The 18,942-nt window shown below is 42.6% G+C and overlaps 1 protein-coding gene across 2 annotated transcripts in view; it reads right to left on the reverse strand.

Annotated features, from left to right (window-relative positions):
- Positions 1-18,942, reverse strand: part of LOC138513593 (retroelement silencing factor 1-like) — a 78,764-nt gene that overhangs the window by 16,087 nt on the left and 43,735 nt on the right. Inside the window, exons 2-3 of one of the 2 annotated variants that reach the window (XM_069628567.1) lie at positions 12,475-17,414; positions 6,037-6,114 (exon numbers count right to left, since the gene is read on the reverse strand). In XM_069628567.1, the coding sequence (XP_069484668.1) occupies positions 6,037-6,114; positions 12,475-17,344 (4,948 nt within the window). In that variant the 5' untranslated portion in view covers positions 17,345-17,414. The remainder of the gene's footprint in view (positions 1-6,036; positions 6,115-12,474; positions 17,415-18,942) is intronic. The other variant, XM_069628568.1, reaches the window with a different exon arrangement.

Genomic DNA, 18,942 nt, shown 5'->3' on the forward strand with positions numbered 1-18,942 from the left:
TCCCAGGGCCACATCCGGCCTCCACAAACCTGCGCCCCCCAACCCCACTCTGGAACAAAGTCATTTTCACCCTGCACCTAGCCAATTCACTCCTCAACTCACTCCCAGTGCTCTCCCTCCAGGAAGGCCCTCCCCCCCATCAAACTCTTTGATCACTGGCTCTATAGCGCCCCGTCACCGCTCACTCCAACAAAACGGACCTCGCAGAGATCAGGCCCCACCTCCAAATGGTACACCACCCACCTCAGATCTCTCAAAATTCTCAAGCACCGTCTGGAACAGACCTCAAGAAACAACCCGTCCCTCCTAAACATAGCCCCCTGGCAAGACTAACAAAGGCCTACAATTCGGAAATTAGAAAAGCCAAAAAAACATTCTATGGGAACAGAATTTTGTACTCTCGAAACCCGAGCAAGGAACTGCACAGAATCATCTCTGAATTCAAGTTGCCAGTTTGCTCAACCCCTCCCCCACTTAACTCCCAATCCCTATGCAATGCCTTATCCAAACTTTTTCACATCGCTATTGATAGACATAGTGCCATCCTCTCAAAAATAGCAATGATGCCCCGCCCACTGAACCGCTCACCTCCTGTCCCATGCTCCAATTCCCTTCTGATGCAAACCTGCTCCTCTTTCTCCCCCATCTCACACCAGGAGTTGCTCTCACTCCTAGCGAAAAGCCGCCTGTCAGGATCTCCTGAAGACTCATGCCTGTCCTCACTCCTCAAAAACATCCTATCAACCTGTGCAGGCAGTATTGCACGCACAATCCTTAACCAATCCCTCACCTCAGTAATGTTCCCGGAAGCATTAAAAACCTCCTATATCAAAGCCCTCCTCAAAAAACCCATGTCCGATCCTCACATTTCCCAGAACTACCAGACCATTTCCAACACCCGCGTCATGGCCAAACTCATGGACCGCACAGCATACAAGCAGCCCTGCCACTTCACTGGAGCCAACAACCTTTTTGACCCTGCCCAATCAGGCTTCAGACCCCTCTGAGGAACGGAGTCCTCCTTGATGTCAGTTTGGAACAACCTAAAAAGAACATTGGATGTGGAAGGATGCGCTGTGCTCATTCTTCTTGACCTCTTGGCCGCCATCGATACTTTTGACCATACTATACTCCTAGACAGGCTATACTCCTCAGGAATCAAGAACACTGCTCCAACATGGATCTCCTCCTTCATCTCCAATCCCTCGCAAATCATGCTCCTCCATATCTCACCCAGTGCCGAAAGGGGTTCCGCAGGAGCATTCCAATCATCCTTCCTTTTCAATATCTATTTCAGCCCACTCTGTGTACTCATCTGCTCCCATGATCTCACCTGCTACAACTACGCAAATGATACCCAAATCATCCTCAAAATCCCAGAATAACCAGCCTCTACCCGTTGGGATCTTTCATCATACCTCTCGGATATTGATCACTGGATGACCACCAACAGCCTTATCCTCAACCCTGGAAAAACAGAAATCCTAGTTTACGGTAAAACCGCTCTCCTTCCCCAACCTACCCCCTTGCCTCACTCTCTAGGCCCTCCTCTCCCCAACCCCCCACAACCTCCACTATGGTAAAAACCCTCTGATGCACGCTGGACTCAAATCTATCCGTCTCCCAACACATCAACTCTGTATCCAGAACCTGCTTTTTCCAATTACGCATCCTCAGACGAATCTTCCCAAACCTCACCTACCCACACAGAATCTCTGCCATGCTCACAATCAGCCTCTCCCGCTTAGATTATGCAAAGTGCCTTTATCTAGGTGCCCGTCTGCTCATTGGCCTCTCACCCAGAGAACACATCAGTCCCACACTGAGAGCCCTACACTGGCTCCCGATTGGTCGACGGACTACCTTTAAAGTCATATGCATTACTCATTGTGCCATCCCCAACACCGGGCCCAAATTCCTCCAAGATAAACTCACACGCTACCAACCCTCTAGTACCCTCAGATCCAGCGCAGCACTTCTCCTAGTTATCCCCCGGTATAAATGCAACATACTGGGAGGTTTCCCCTTCTCCACCCAAGCTCCCACTATCTTGAACTCTCTCCCTCTCCACATGTGCCACATTGACAACCACCTTGCATTCAGAAAGGCCCTCAAAACATGGCCTTTACTTTCCTCTTCTTGAATCCCTCTTCACACTATCCTTTGATTGCACCTCACACAAAAGTTCTGGCCCAGACCCAACAAAACACCAACAATTTCACACTACAGCAGTTGCTGGCAGCGTTCGCAGCGACACACTGTGAAAAGCCCACTACTTTCCACTCTCACAGACGAACATACATCAGTTACCCACCCACACCCCGAACCTAGAGCCCTGTAACTGGTGCACTCCGGTTACTGAACAACACCTGAAGATCTGATTGTTCCTTGAACGTTGCCACTGAAAAGTGTCTGGGCAGAATGCTCGATTAGAAGAACCACTAGAGGTAGCGACTGTAGAATGCCTAGCTTGGTTTGAGGATAGGACATATCAGACACTCAGTTGGACCTCCCTATCTAATTATCAAGGGGCTTACCCAGGCACTCAGAACGCACAATTCATAAGTTTCACTGGCGGTAGAGCGGAAGTGCCCCAGTTTAACTTGGGGTATAGGACACGATACACACTTAGATGGTTTTTGGGGTTATGAATGGTGATGCAATAAAATGCTCCTGGGTGGCATAAAACATGACGCACTTAGATGGTGGTTTCTTTTGTAGACAGGAAATTATACCACTGGTTTTAGGCCATAGGCAGCAATGTCTATTTTATCTAATTGCCTGATGCACTCAAATAATGCCACTAACCATGTACTTACCAATGGTAGTATGCTAACCCCTAATAGCAAAAATGGGAAACCCACCTGGGGGGGGGGGGGGGGGGAATTATCCTTGTACTTCTCAGAATAGCTAGTGGATGTATTATTTTGATGCACCTTAAATAATGGAGGTAGCTTGATCATCATTTGAAGGAGAAGGTGGTCTGAAGAAGTTTCTGATACACACCGGTAAGATATGGAGAGAACTTCTCACATATGTATACACTAGGTGGATCCTACAGTGTTTTTGTATTGGATCAATTATAGACCAATCTTAATGAAATATATTTGGTTTATGTATTCAAGGGACTTTGAAAGGAGTGTGATAAACTGATTAAGTCAAGTAGGCTACACGTACATATTGTAACAGCCCCTGATTAATGTCCGGCGTAATCAAGCCTCGAGGACAGAAACTTGGACAAGTTGGGCTAGAGGAGGAGTATATAAAATTGTATTTTGTTTGTACATTACTCCTATTTTTCAGAAAACAAAGGAGTGGATAATGGCACTGTTGGTTTTAATACGTGTTTTATGTTTCAAGAGATTAATTTTATCTTTATATTTATTATATTGTGTCTCTGTATGTGCATAATTGTTTAATAAAATCAATTTATGATATTAAATATGTGTTTTAGAATTTGAAAGGTGGAACAATAATACCAGTTTCCTTAAATGTGATTTACATATACAGCTTTCCTTTTCTTAATAATATATGGAGTATGCTAACCCCACCAGAAGATGCACTTGAAAGAGCAGCTTTAAAAACCTGACAAAGCGACACCAAAGATAAACTCCGTCCGAGTTTAAGGTATGTATAAAAGCACAAAGTCAGTGGACACATGCCGCAGGCACGGCTCCCCATCCATGCACTCTAGAATGCAGCTACGGCTATGTCAAATTCGGCCTAGCTGCTCGCATAGCCTACCTCACTAAGACCCCTGACATGCCTCAAACCTCCTACCATTAGTATACTGCGACAACCTACTACAAATTCGGTGTAGCTGGGCACACACCGAGTGCCCTGCACTAATACTCTGTCTTGACCATCAACTGGGAGGATAGCTCAGCGGCAACGTGCTTGCCTTGGAAACAAGCCGACGCGAAGCAACACAGGTTCGATCCCCGGGTCCGCGCTTAGAAACCTCTGGTTATTAAGTGCGTTATAAATGGGCAACTAAGTCATATCCCTGTAACAGTGCCTCGATGCCCCCATGCTGTGTGAGCACTTTAAAAATGCAAATAAATAAACAGCACCCGTCCACATACCTGACCTCTTGGGTTCCTTACTGGAGCCTACCCAGTCCTCCCAATTCCGGCAGAATGCAAAGGTGCCTCTTCAAGTCCCTCTTGTTCCGTACCTGGGCTTCGTTCTCCGAGGGCATTCCAACCACAAATCACATTTAGGCCATACAAATGGGAAAATGGGGCTATATAAATGACGACTACAATACAATAGATGTGGCAGTGGTCGAAGTGTATGCAAAGAAGTATGTTCCCTGCTGGCCTGCCCCTGCTCCTCACAAACCCCATCGCCATGACCCCTCCCACGCACAATCCAAACCCCCAACAAACGCCGTTTATGGGAATATTCAGTGCAGTGCACTGAATTGCAACTTCAACTTCTTCCTACATTTTCATTTTAAAACAAAACTATTTCAGAACGGTTTCTTTTTAAAATAAACATCTAGGAACAGTAAAACGTAGAGAAGCGCCGCTCCCAACTGCTTCAGCCCACTGTCAAGTGGTAGCATGGCACACTTAACAAAGTGCTCAAATAAATTAACATGTGCTCAGGTGATGCAACGATATAATGTACCACCGTCTGGTTGGCTAGATATGCGGGTGCATGCACACCTTCATTTCACCCGGACGCTCATGGGACCCCATATAGCTGCTGTAGTTTCGGTCACATGTAACGTTAGCCTTAAATCTTGTAGCAGCATTTTGGAGTCGTACGCATATTTTCTTAATCGCAATGTTCTTAATAGCCAAACCGGAAGGAAATCAAATCTTGGGTTTATGTTTTAGCATTGCATTGGATGATACAAGGGACATTTTCTACTTAGATCAACAGGTTGATAGTACTGAACAGGATCTGGAATTCAAAGATGATCCATGTGGACTTTGCAAGGGTGAGGGGATTCCTGTAGGGTGAGGGATTAGATTGTGAGTTTAGGTTCCTTTTCTATGATCATGAAGTCAGTTAATAAAGGTTAATGCAATGCCAAGTCACAGCCACTCTTGGTTAGTTAGCCAGACTTAGAAGGTCTGCTATAACTGGGTAGAAGGTGTGCCTGTCATCACAAGACACATACTTGGCATTTGGATAATAAAGAGAAATGAGCAGTGGCAAAAAATAGCCACTATTGCAAGTCTCTGTTGTCACCACCGCGGGATTACGTGATGTGCGGAAAAAACAGACCAATTGTTCCCCCAGTCTCTGAATACCAGTGGTATGAGGGAGTAAGAGGAAACCCACTGAGAATAAGCCACACCTTTTGCTAGTTATTTTATCTGGGAACACTGACAGGTTAACAACACTCCTATCACCCTTCTAGGAGGGAGTCACACATCCACACGTCTCCAGACCGGAGAACCTCCTACTACCCTCTCTTCCCACTGCAAACATGTCCCCTTGTGGGTCTTTTGGGCACATGGACAGTGAACTATGAAACCTTCCACTTAAAAGGTCAACAACTTTAAGACAATTCAGAGGATCATTCAGAAATGAGCAATTGTGACGTGTGCTACTGAAAGCATAAGAACATTCTGAGAAAAGAGAAATTGTTCCTCTGTCACCAAGAGTTTAAGAACATTCAGAGTATCTTTCAAAAATGAGCAATGGTGATGCATATTAATAAGAGAATTAGAACATTCAGAGGATCATTCGGATACGAGCAATGGTGATGCATATTACTAAGAGAATCAGATCATTCAGAGGATTATTCAGATATGAGCAATGGTGATGCATATTACTAAGAGAATCAGAACATTCAGAGAATCATTCAGGATTGAGCAATGGTGATGCATATTAATAAGAGAATTAGAACATTCAGAGGATCATTCGGATACGAGCAATGGTGATGCATATTAATAAGAGAATTAGAACATTCAGAGGATCATTCGGATACGAGCAATGGTGATGCATATTACTGATATGAGATTTTCAGGAATTGTAGGTAGTGTGCAATCTGGTGGCTTGTTTCCAATGCCTTACCTTCAAATAGGGATACTTCTAACTTCCTTTTCCTCTGTGGAATATTATTGCTACAATCATCACTTTTCCTCTTGACTCCTAGTAAATATGCAGATAATTGTGTTTTGTTTAGAAGTATGCATTTGCAGATGGATTTGGCAAGGTAAATACAAAACACTGCACTAAGAAGCAATTAAGAACAGATACACTGCAGGCAACGTTAAATCATTGGGCTTTTTGTGAATGAATCCTATTCTGTGGTCTGTTCGAAGTTGTTAATGTTTCATTGTTATCGTTAATATTTTTGATAACAGCAATATTTGTACAACCTGTACTTACCTTTCTTCATGGATCTTTGATGATGATAATCAGTCGTGTATGCTCTGCAGGACTAGTCAAACGTTATCCAATTCCAATAATAAATTCCAAATGTAACAAAAGGCATGTGCTGTAGCCACAAGCTCAGGGGTAAATGTGGATCATTTACCAGTCACCCCATAACCCCCTACAAACCCAAGCGCCAGAAATTGCATAAAACGGTTACATGTGGTTTCACACATGCTCAAACCCTCTGGGGGATTTTTGACATTTTGTCAGGAGGAGTGGAGACAAGCAACACAATCACTGTTTTCGCCTCCACTCTCTGTCCACCTGTTAAAAAAGCACTGTATGGATGCGAGCATGTGATTTGCTTATCTGTCTAAATGCATTGGGCTCACATGGAACCCACTAGTATTTAGCTCCTGCTGGCAGATTGCCTAGGAATCCATGTAATTGAATCTCGCCATGTGTACATTATGGGAGGCATTTACAGATTCTGTGTACTGTGTTAAAGTGCTTGATAACCCCACGCTTTGCTGAAACACTTTGAAATTAGCACGTTTACCAAAATGAGCTCAGGAGTAGGCTATCAATTAGGAGATAGACTATCACCATGTGCAATTAGTAAGCAATTGAGTAACCCAAGGATCCGGGGCTGCGGTCATTCATTTTTTGTAGTTTTGGAGCTCCCTGATTGAAGTAACTTATTCTGTGTAATGTCCCATGATGAAGAATGTGAAATATGTGTATTCTATATTCAAAGGGGGTGGGCTGAAAACAAGAATGGAAGCACACCATTTGTCAAGAATGGTACAGACACCACTGGGCGAGCTTTCAGCCAATGACTGGAGGAATGAGACATGAACGAGAGTTATCTGCAAACTTGTAATTGTCTGTGGAGACCTGGAAATCACTTGCTTCACATGTGGGGATATCCAAGTCTGCTATGCTTGAGACCAGCTGAAGAAAGCCGTGACTGTGACTTCTTCCTACGTGTGTTCTGGCCTACCTGAGTCATGAGGGAAATGTACACAAATGCTAAGTGAGGCGGCAGGTTTGCATCCCCAGTTTTAGTCAGGGCAGTTCAGTAACAATGTTTTATTGATTAATGATTTCATGAATGCCTGTACATGTAAAGGATATAATTCTATAAACTCTATGTCAGCCTCAATTATTATCCAAGGCCAGTGAGAAGAATGTGTCAGATTGTGCAGACGAAAAGTGTGGCCAACAGTGTGATAGTCAGATGATGGGATGTGTAGGACTACGGCTGACATTTTGCGCTGGTCTAACTTATTCCATAGATCATCTACCTCTGCGATTGAAGCCTGCCACGGCCAGATTTAATAAAACAAATCCAAATTGGGGCAAAGTTATTTATTTAAACAAAACAATTTGATTGGTGCTTTAGGCGTATTTATACTTCCTCTGCATTCTAATGCTCTCTCGGAAACATCCTCTGTAAATCCATTAAACGGCAAGAATACAAATATTCTCGTGACCAAGTCCATCCCATGAGCACTGCAGGTTTGGTTTCTAGATTACCTAGTTTTCAAATTGTGCATGAAAAATTGATGATTTAAAGTTCGACGTTCTTGACAATATTTTTAAATATACCTAATGTTAAACTAAAGCAGGGACATCATTTGGGAGGTCGCCGGGGGTCACAGTTGTGACCCCTCAGGTCTCCCTGGATACCCCTAAAAAAAATATTTCTTTTTTTAAATGTAAGTTCCTGGGCTGTGGCCAGCGCCACGTGGGTCTTTGTTTCTGGAGTGGCTGGCTTTATTGTTCAGGCCTCTTAAAAACAAACAGGGGGTTCCACACGTGTAACACTTGGAGCAGTGATCCTAAATTACTAAAGACCAGGAATAACAAATAATTAGTCTTTCTGGAATTCTACACAATAATTGATAGACTCATTAAAGGTTTATTTCAGGCACACTTCAGGGGTTGAGTCACTGATTTAATCTGTTCTTAAACATATCAACTCAGCCTTTCATCCTTCTAAGGTCGATAAATGAGTACCAACACAGGTTGAGTGATATTGCTTGCATATGTGTTCTATATAAAGCGCTTAACTATAAGTGCAAGGTGTGGGGAACATTCAATTAAGGAATCATATACCACCATTATCCAGATTGTGTACTACTTCAGAAATCTGATAATGCTAAGGGCAAGCAGTGACTGTTTTCTAGAACTATGGAACAGAGTTATATTAAATGAACGAACAACAGGTGATACCCCGGGCCAAACAATGTGGAAAGAAAGGCTAATTTGGATTATCTATGTGGCAATTCACAATTGATCAACATCACTAAAAGTCTATGTATTAGTAAGAATATATATAGTGACCAAGCCAGACTGTGTTTGTGCTTAGAATCTGCTCTGACCTGGAATCGTCAATATGCTATTAGTGGTTTGGAATCAAACCAGGAGGGTAATCGGGTGGTATGGTCGGATCTTAACATTGGTAATATATGTAAAAAGGTAACACTCACGCTTAATGATTGTATGGGTTTACAAACTGGAAATGAGATCGAAGCATGGTTAATCAGGCTAGTGTGTGAAAATACAAAATACAGAAAGAATAACCAGGGGATGTCTATAAAAAGACATGTACGACCTTTTGATATCGAAATCTAGAGACGAAAGCGATGGCTGCAAATTGGTATTCGTAAACTAAAAAAGGAAGATAAGCCAAGTTTAGAAACCCATGCTGAAATAAGGAGATTGGAAGACCAATACAAAAATCTTGCTTGTTGAACACAGTGTAGGTGGGACTCCGCTAATGATGGTTGTAGAGGGTCCTTCAAGGCCGACACGACACGCATACCAACTGAGAGCACATACACGCCTGCTATATGACATACTTACAGGGTTTTGATCGTGACTATCATCTACAAAGCATTTTTCGAGATTCATTCCCTAGCCTTGAAGAACCCTCTACAGCCATCATTAGCGTAGTCCCACCTACACTGTGTTCAACAAGGAACACATGATACACACAGGACTCTTCATTCATTGTCTCTCCACCAACTTTTCTCCCGTCCTGATGAAGGCCGCCCAACTCTAAGCAGCTCAAATCTGATATTAATGGCTGAAACAAACCCGTGTCAATGAACCTTTCTACAGTGCCAAACGTCAACACTGTCATTTTGAAGCTGTTTGAATCAGTTAATGTTATAAGAATTTGGCTCCCAATACATGAGATGGGACCCACCTCTTCTGTAAAACATGTTATGTAAAAAAAAATGTGTGTTCTTTCCCATATGTGCATTGATGTTTTGCCAATCCCACCATATATTATATATTACATGGTCACTACCGTGGCCATGTAGTTATGGTTAAGTTGGCGTTTCCATAGGAAGAGCACTTTTTGGGCAGCTTACAACTTCGCTCTCCCCGGATGAATCCTCACCAAACTTTGCAAAAAAAGTATTTGGGTCACTCTGAATTTTTTTTGCAAAGTTTGGTGAGGATTCGTCCGGGGGGGGCAAAGTTATAGGGGGGGTCCCCAAAACTTTTTTTTTCCCCATAGACTGAATGGGAAAAATGTTTTGCTCGCGTCTACAGCCCAAACCGCTGGACGGATTTTCGCCAAATTTGGACCAGGAGCAGCGGCTTGGTCCCGAAAGCGTGCTTTTGCAAATTTGGTGAAAATCCATCCAGTAGTTTTTTAAAAAATGACCAAAAAGTAGGTCAAAAGAAATTAGTGATATCTGTGTCTGCTTCGCGGACACACTTCCCTGTTCGGTCCGCGGACAGGACGGTGACTGGGCAAGCAGCTTGCGTGATATCCGCGGACAACTGACGTTCTCTCTCATTGGATGCGGTGAAAGCGTGCAGTGCGTCATGGCTTCAGAGACGCCCGCCATCTTTGTTCCTCGCATGAGAGGCTTTGTCAGGTCAGCAGGAGCAGAATCTGCCACCTGCACAGTAAGTCCCCCACCCCCGCTCATGCCTGTGTCTGTCTCCTGTTCCTCCCTCCCCCCTGCTCATGCCCCGTGTGTCCTTCTTGTCCCCTCCACCCCCACTCATGCTCCGTGTCTCGCCTGTTCCTCTAGCCCCCCGCTCATGCCATCGGCACACGGTGGCCAGCGGAGGGCCGAGGAGCGGGATCTGCGCCTGCACACAAACTCATGTCCGCTCATGCCCCGTGTGTCTCTCCCCTCCCCCGCTCATGCCTCGTGTGTCTCTTTGATGTCCTGGGTGTTAGTCTTAGCAGTTCACGGTGGTGGCGCGAGTTATGGTTGCTTAGCTTACCATAACTGGCGAATTTCAGGGGTTTTTCGGTTTTACTTTGAACCATAACGTCCCTTTAACAAAGTTTTTTTACTGAATATATATATATATATATATATATATATATATATATATATATATATATATATATATAGCAATATTCATAAGCTTGCCATTTTGAATAGTGAAATAACTGTTTTCTTATTAGAGTTTTGCGTACTGTGAAACATGTGATAAGTAGGTAATAAAACCCACTTACTACATACTTACTACATACTTGCATTATATATATATATATATATATATATATAGAGAGAGAGAGAGAGAGAAAGAGAAAGTTTCCTCCTAGATACCTTGCTTCCCTAAGTTCAAAGAATGGTTCCAACACGTTGGTTATTGCAATACAATTACTTGAGTAGGTACGCATTGGGTACATTGTGGGGCAAATTGTGTCCCTTGTTTGTCTAGAGCCAACCACTAATATATATATGTATATATATATATAGTTTTGTCCTGTGAAAATATGAAGCTTAAAACTACTGCCCACAACTGAGATGACCTCTTGATTTAGGCAATGTATTTCGTTATGACTAAATTCTTCTGCAAACTCGATATGAGTAAAACATTTTATTTTTAAAATCAGAGTCACTAGAGTTTTCTTGTACATTTCGGATGCCCTGATCAATTGTTAAATGTTAAAGGTATTTGTAACGCGCACCGTCACCAACGGAATTGGTCCCCAAGCGCTCTGGCGGATCTGTAAATGATAAGGTGGGATGGGTTAGTAAGGTGAAGAGGGAGTAGAATAGTGAGAGGAGTGGTGTTCTGTTGGCAGCTTCAGCTCGGTATACACCAGATACTGAGCTTTGGTGCGGGTATTGGATCGGTAATTGTGTGCATTATTACCAAGAAAGATAATCATGAAGTGTATTGGCCTGCTGAAATGAACTGCAAAATCTATTTGCATTAAAAGTTAGACTTTGACTTGACTGCTATGATTCCCTATTGATTACAGAACGTAAACACATTTCTACCAGAGGTGCAAAAGCAGTCTGATGTAAAAGCCCCAATCCTCAGACAAGTTATGGTCCATGTACTTTTTCTATATCAAGTTGTTTTAAGAATCTTAATAACACTGTTTATCATTCTAAAAAGGAAACCCTGCATGAGCAGCAGTCACTTAGGAGGTTATCACTTCCTGGATCCAACTGTATTTTGAGCAACAATTCTATGGTTTATTATCCAAATATGTCTCTTGCAACAAATCAAACTGGGCATTTTCCCATTGCAAATGTGTCATATTAGCATTCCTTTTTCTTTTGCAATGAAGCCCATGCATATTCATGGACCCGAGACTCAATGAATATTTAAGCAGGGGGTAAAACAAATCACAGTAACATTTCAAATCACAACTTATCAGGTCAAATTAGTAATGATAATCATCATCTCTCCTTTTCCCCCAGTATAATCATTAATCCCTATAAATCACTATAAATAAGAGCAAACGAGGTATATATTGATGTGTGGGAACACTTAATGCTGCAACTAGATGGTTAAGAATGGATTTCACGGATTGCATTAACTAACATTGCAGTGTTATTATAGAATGTTCATTACGCTATGGGATTTCAATCCCTGATTAGAGACAATATGCAGTGATCAATCTTCCCTTTTAAGGTGATCTTTTCCCTATTAAGATCAGTTATGCTAAATTGTGGGCGTTTGCCGTCCAAAAGAATGTCAGGTGTCCTCCCAATGTTAATTATGTCCATCCCCCTAAATGTCCTTGGCAGATCAGTGCATTAGTATGGCCACCGTGTGCTATATAGAACAGAACATATCTAAGACGAAGGCTGTTAGTGGGAAGATCTACAGAAAAATACATGCGTTTACCTTCAAATAAGCTGTTCTCTTTGCCAGACAGCTGCCTGCTGCGTAAAGACTTATCATCTGCTAAACGACATCCCAGTAACTCTTCGGGGCACAATTTGAATTCAAGCATCTTTGGTCTTTCTGTGCCGTGTTGCAAAACCAGAGGTTCCGACACCATGTATGATTTCCATTCAGCAGCATATTGCGGGAAGGAAGATGCAAGAGGCGTTATCTGTGGTCCCTTTGTTGTAGCCTTCGCCATCCGACACTTTGCAATGGTTTCCTCTGCGATATCATAAGATTTTCTTTTTCCAATAAAACCTGTACTTGCACTGGGTGTACTCCTTCCAGAGGGAGAAACTTTGTGATCAATACCTGGGTTAGATTCACACTCCTTTTCTGAAAACCCATCAGTTCTTTCATTAACATCTGTATTGACATTACAAGTATTTTGCAATGCCCCTTTGTGTGATCCAGGAGTCGTCTTACAGGATGTTGCCATGTCAGAAGCCTTAGGATGCTGGGGAATATTTTGCTCCAAGCAGAGATCATTTTCCATTCCCCTGGATTTTTTCAATGTTTCAAAGGGGGGACAAGGTTTTGTATATTGCACTGGCTGTTTTGCTTGATTTTGCATTTTTGTTCCCAATTTAATTTGTTCGGCTTTTCGGCGCTGGAAAAACTCATGTGCAGAGCCCATTTTGGTGCTATTTACAGTTTCACCGCGACCCCTAGGACCCGATTCTTTTCCTGCACAAGTTGTCTCTTTTACAGACTGATTTTCCACCTGCCCAATTTCTTTCTTTAGAAAGCTCACAAAATCTGACATTCTGATTGTTCCTTCACTGCCAGGTTTCTTTTCACTGTTCCTTAGCGAGGCATCTGATGAAATCATGCACGGTCGATTATCATTTTCTGAGACCAAACTTTTGGATTCATTTCTACTAGCAAGGCAAGGTTTGGTAGAATGTTTAGATTTCAAAAAGTCTGTTTTAACTATCAGTCGAAATTTTTTGTTTTTTCTAGTAGGACCAATCACAGGACCTTTGCTCCCTTTTGTTTTTAATATTGGTAATCCGTCATTACTATACTTCTGAATGGTTTTAGGATGCGTGCAAGTCAAGAAGCCATCTCTTTTGAGGGGTTCCTCACTAGAGGTGTTCAAAGGGTTGAACTGGCTCTGTTCAACTAGTAAGCATTTATGGATTCTGTTATTTGTTGGGTGCTCCTGAACAGTAGAATAGATGTCCGGGGAAGAAAGGGTGAAATTCTTTTCATATTGTGGCACCATTTGATCATCTGTAAACTCACATGTATCTTTTTGTTTCTTTTTAGAGCCCTCTTTCTCTAAATTATCAACTTTTGGAGAAATAATGGTGCCTTCTCTCTGATAAAGTTCTTTATGTGGAACGATATGACTTTCTAGCAACATGTCTGTGCTTTCCATTCTATCTATGCCAAAAGGAAACATTCTCAAAAGGTCAGACAATTGAGAACTTCCTTCAGCACATGCGCGTTCCTCTAGCAGGCAGTCAGTCATGTCGGGCCCTTGTCCTGCACGTTCCTTTTCATTGCTCACAGAGTTATCAACTTCACTTGGAGTATTAACTGGATTTAATGAATGCTCGACGCCACTTGTTCTTTTGTATGTCACAGCAGTGTCTATGTTAACATTTAATGACCCAAAGTGGGTTTGAGCTCTTGCTTGGTCTGGTTTCGACATTGCAGCCAAAGGGTTATTGTTGTAAGCATTATTGAAGATTTCTATTGGAATCCTCTTGTTGTTACTAACAGAAATCGTATCAACAGGCAGGGATTGAAATTGAGTGTGCGATTCATCAAAACGCTGAGCCTCTGGCAATGTTTCAGTTTCACATACGTTTCCTTTGGTACCAGTTTCGGTCTTCGATTGTGGCACCACAAGTTCTTGTAATAGAGTTCTTGAATCTTGGGATTGCATCTGACAATCACTCTCAAATACTTGGGCGATTTGCGAATCATAAAATGTGGTACCTTCTGCAAGGGAGCAAACACTTGTGATCATCAGCTGCTGATCATACCCATAATCCTCGATGAGCTCACCCTCTGGCATACTCAGTTCGTTGGGGATTGTTATTTTGGGTTGAGAAAGTTTGGCATTTTCCAAAGGAATGGGAGGTGTTGTTGGGTTCTTCATTGACAATGATTTATTGCTCTTCCTTTGGGAAGGGATTCTGCAGTTAGCACTACCAGCCACTATAAACTCGTTTCGACTGTCATCACATCTCAGAGCCAGGTCAGAATCTAATTTCTCAAGCTGGTCATCAATGTTTGACAGATAGTCAACATTTGTTAACGAGTTTATGTCACCTGGCCATTTGTCCTTGATTGGCTGTAACAATCTGCCATGGGCAGCACCTTTAGAAGCTATACAGACCTCCTTCCTGGGAGGTATGGTTCCCTGGTATTTGCTGGGGCTTTTTGGATTTCCAACAGCAAACTGAGGATCAGCAGACTTGGTGATAATAAACCCCAATGGATCAGGTGTATACACAGTTGCACTACGTGCAAGACATTTGCTAGTCTTACTGTTTTCACATACCCAATCAGCTTTTCTGGAAGGTGGTTTACTTTGGGAATGATTATTTGATGAAGTTACTTTCTGCAGATCAACACTAGAAAAAATGTTTTGCTTTACATCACTGACCGCTTGCTTAATTCGCTTTTCAGTTCGTGGGGAAGCATGTTTCCAGAGTACCACCTGTGGAACGATTTCATTATAATCAAAATTACAAGAAGTAGATGCTAAATCAGAACTAGGCAGATCAACCGGATTTTGCTTGGTTTCATGACATTGAAAACCCAGACTCATTCCATTGGACAATTGTTTCCTCGTTGCATTTCCATGCCAGTCTTGAACAACAGAAAGAGCAGTTTCCCAACTCTCTTCAACGTTACTTTGCAATTTAGTAGCATCTGCAGACTGTACATCTGCCAAGGCACACTGATCATTCATTGGATGGTAACCAATTAAGGTTGCCGTAGATTCGGTTTCTTCATTAATAGGCTCAGATTTAATATCCTTAGTAAGAGCTGAACAAGCTTTAGTTTGGTCAAAACCTTCTTGCGCATAACCCACAACTGCTTTATTCTTCTCTTCAGACGACAGATATGTATTTCTCAAATAATCGGAGAAAGGAGCAGAGGAATTTAGTTCATCCCTATTCCTGGCACGTTGACAGGCAAGAGTAGTCAATTGTGGGGAGGATTTTGACCCTGGATGACTATTGTCAAGGTCATGTTGTCCTGTGTGGGGCACAGATGGCGGATGAATGCAGTTTGCTTCCTGAGTTGCCCTGCGTTGCGTCAGTAGATGTTGCTGGTATGCAATTCCAGCAGAAACAGACACTGCAGAACCTTCTGCATTTGAGGCCATGTCTGGATGAACTGGCCAGATGATTGCTTGCGGTGCATTTTTGTTAACATTTTGAGCAAGGGTAGAACGCTGTACATTTGAATTTGGAAGATTTGTATTACAACTTGAAGATTTAAATACCTTGTATTTCTCATTGAAGTATAAAAGAGCATCAAGGAAGGCACCTGACATGCCTACCAGTTTTTCACGAAGTTGAACCATCTGTTCCTTCGTTATCTTAACATTACCAGTCACCATTGGAAGAAGCAGAAGGTTTGGGGAAGTATCCAATAATTCTGTGACACACTCCGGTACTTTGCTGGAAGCACTGTCTGGTATATTACCTACATTGTATGGAGTGCAAGCAGGGGCCACATAAGTAGTGAATTCCTGCCTGTAATTCGGTACAACCTGAAATGACCCGTTGCATAATGAAGGTTGTGCGTTTCCGATAGCACTCTTAGTATAATCATTTACATTTGGATAGTCTGTTTCCACGGTGGTGTTCTGTGGCCTTTGGGGTCCTATAAAACAGGTGCTTTGAGTGTCTGATAATACATTTTGCAGATTGTGTTCATTTGTGTGTCTATAAACTTGTTGAGGATGCAGTAACTTTAAAACCTCGATGGGAAGTTGCACATGTGGTTGCTGTTGGCCATTTGCTGGTTGTTGACTTGACCCATCTCTTGGGAGTGGGGCCTCCACTTGGCGATACAGGTAGTGGTTGGGTGCGAGTTGTGGTGGTGATGAAGGGTCACTTTTAGATGGCCATTGATTTTGCACATTGAGAGTTATTTGAGAGTTTATATGGACTGCATAAGGTGGTGGCGCTCCATGCATGTTGGAGTTCTGCCTCGATTCAGATCTAGCCGTCCCTTGTACATTTGCAGAAGTGGCTTGGCACTGCACGTTTGGGCCCTGAGAATTGTGCCGTCCTTCAGAATAGCCAGGTGCATTGGAATTCTGTTGCCTTGTAAGTTCCATTTGCCTCTCATTTGAGGATGTGCTGTACGCTTGGCTAGCTGGCACGCCTCTCATGTATCTTGTTGCGTGATGTAATTGTTGGAATTCTGATTGCCTTCCATTAGCATAGTTGTTGGAGGTTACATTAGCATAGCTATTGGAGGTTACATTAGCATAGTTGTTGGAGGTTACATAAGCATAGTTATTGGTGGTTACATTAGCATAGCTATTAGAGGTTACATTAGCATAGCTGCTGGAGGTTACATTAGCATAGTTATTGGAGGTCATGTACTGATGAAACTGAGCATACTGCATTTTCTCCAAAGCTCCATATTCAGGTTGGGATGTTGAAGCGTTCCTGCTCGCAGGAGAAAACTGATTAGTGTACGGACTCTGGGAAAAGTTATTTTGACTGGGGTCTTGTGTATAACCTCTGCTTTGATTCCATGATCCAATTCTTCCATTGCAACCTTTGGACACATGGTGTGGTGCCTCGGAACATTTCTTCTGGCTAGTAACATGTCCACTTGTCATTTTACAGGCGGTGGGGAATTTGAGTTTTACTTTAGTTTTCTTTCACATTCGTGTTTAACCATTTCGGAATCTGAAATAAGAATAAAACACCTGATAAATATTTAACAACTGGAGGAAGTAGAACATTTACATTTTCACTGAATGAAACATTGAATGAAGTGGTAAAGCACAATCTTGCTACCCTTCAACCTGGCAACATCGATTCTATGCTACTGTGCAACACTAGCTCAATGTTGCTTAGCACCTGTAAAGTGCTAGACTGTCACTGATCTGGTCCGAGATTGAGGTGGACTATAAGGAGGGACATGGTTAGCCTCTAGTCTGGCATTGCACAAGAGCATGACAGTAAATTGCATATGGTGGAACAGCATTTCATGCATTGGATTAGATTAGAGCTACAAGATAACATTGCAATACACGATTCTAGATGATAGCAGCAGCAATGCCTTTGAGGCATAATCACACAGCAATGTGTATGCACAGGAGGGGTGTGCTGTGTGTCTGGCTGTGTCTGTTGACAGGGCTCCCTGGGTAATGGGACAAACTGATTAGTAACTCAGCAGAACCCTGCACCCTGGAGCATAGTGTTTCATGTGATGTTCTTTTTAGGCATGTCATTACAGTGACCTGCAATGACATGATTGCCCTTTTTGCGCACTTTGAATCCCTATCGGCTGGATTACAGGCAGAACTGATCGCTCCAAATACTCAGGCATTCTACAAACATGGCAACATTCACTGTGCAATATCTCACAGAGAGAATTATTAACCTGTTACGCAATGCTAGGGCTGTAGTGATGTGCCAGGTTTGAGCATGGCGCATGTTTGGCTACGTCAGTAGTAGTTACTAGAGCATCAGGGGTCAAACAGCATAGCAACACCCTTGCCGTTATCAGTCCAGTTTTGCAACAGTTACCACACGTGTTCCCTTGGCGACGTACAGGTCGGCTTGTATTCATTGGGTCCAAGAGGACACATGTTACGTTTACAGAGTAATAATAAGGCCACCAGGACTGAAAGAGAACCTGGAATGGACTGTCTTGGAATGGCCACAAAGGGTAGTGCATGCATGAAAGTCAGGACCAAAACCTAGATTTAAAAAAAGTCATTAAAAAAGGTCTTGGAAAGAAACAGGGGGAACATATGATACTAACAAATGAATGAAAAAGCTGGAAACCACGGTTTGTCCTCAGAATAAAAATCAGATATTTAAGTGCAAGATATAGGCCGTGGTGCCCCTTATTTGTCAAAGTGTTTTCTTCAAAGGAATGGCAACCAAGGTAACAGCTACCTACGAAACTATAAATACCTCCAAGCTTACAATTGAAAACCTAGCCCTTATTATAACAGATGAACTATCATCCAATTTGGTTACTAGCAACAACCCCGATCTCTTAGCAGAGGCCTACAATAAGTGCCTTACTGCCACCATTGACATGGCAGCACCTTTAACACCCAAAACACGCCGTGCTGACAAACGCAAGAGCTTTTGGTTTAATGAGGAATTGGTCTCGCTGAGACGAACTAAAAGATTGCTAGTACATATCAAAAAAAAACCTTGACAATAGACTCTGCCATAGCCTACAGAGATGCTAACA

This window comes from Ambystoma mexicanum, chromosome 12, assembly GCF_040938575.1.
Source record: "Ambystoma mexicanum isolate Mex_15411 chromosome 12, UKY_AmexF1_1, whole genome shotgun sequence".
In the NCBI taxonomy this organism is placed as follows: domain Eukaryota; kingdom Metazoa; phylum Chordata; class Amphibia; order Caudata; family Ambystomatidae; genus Ambystoma; species Ambystoma mexicanum.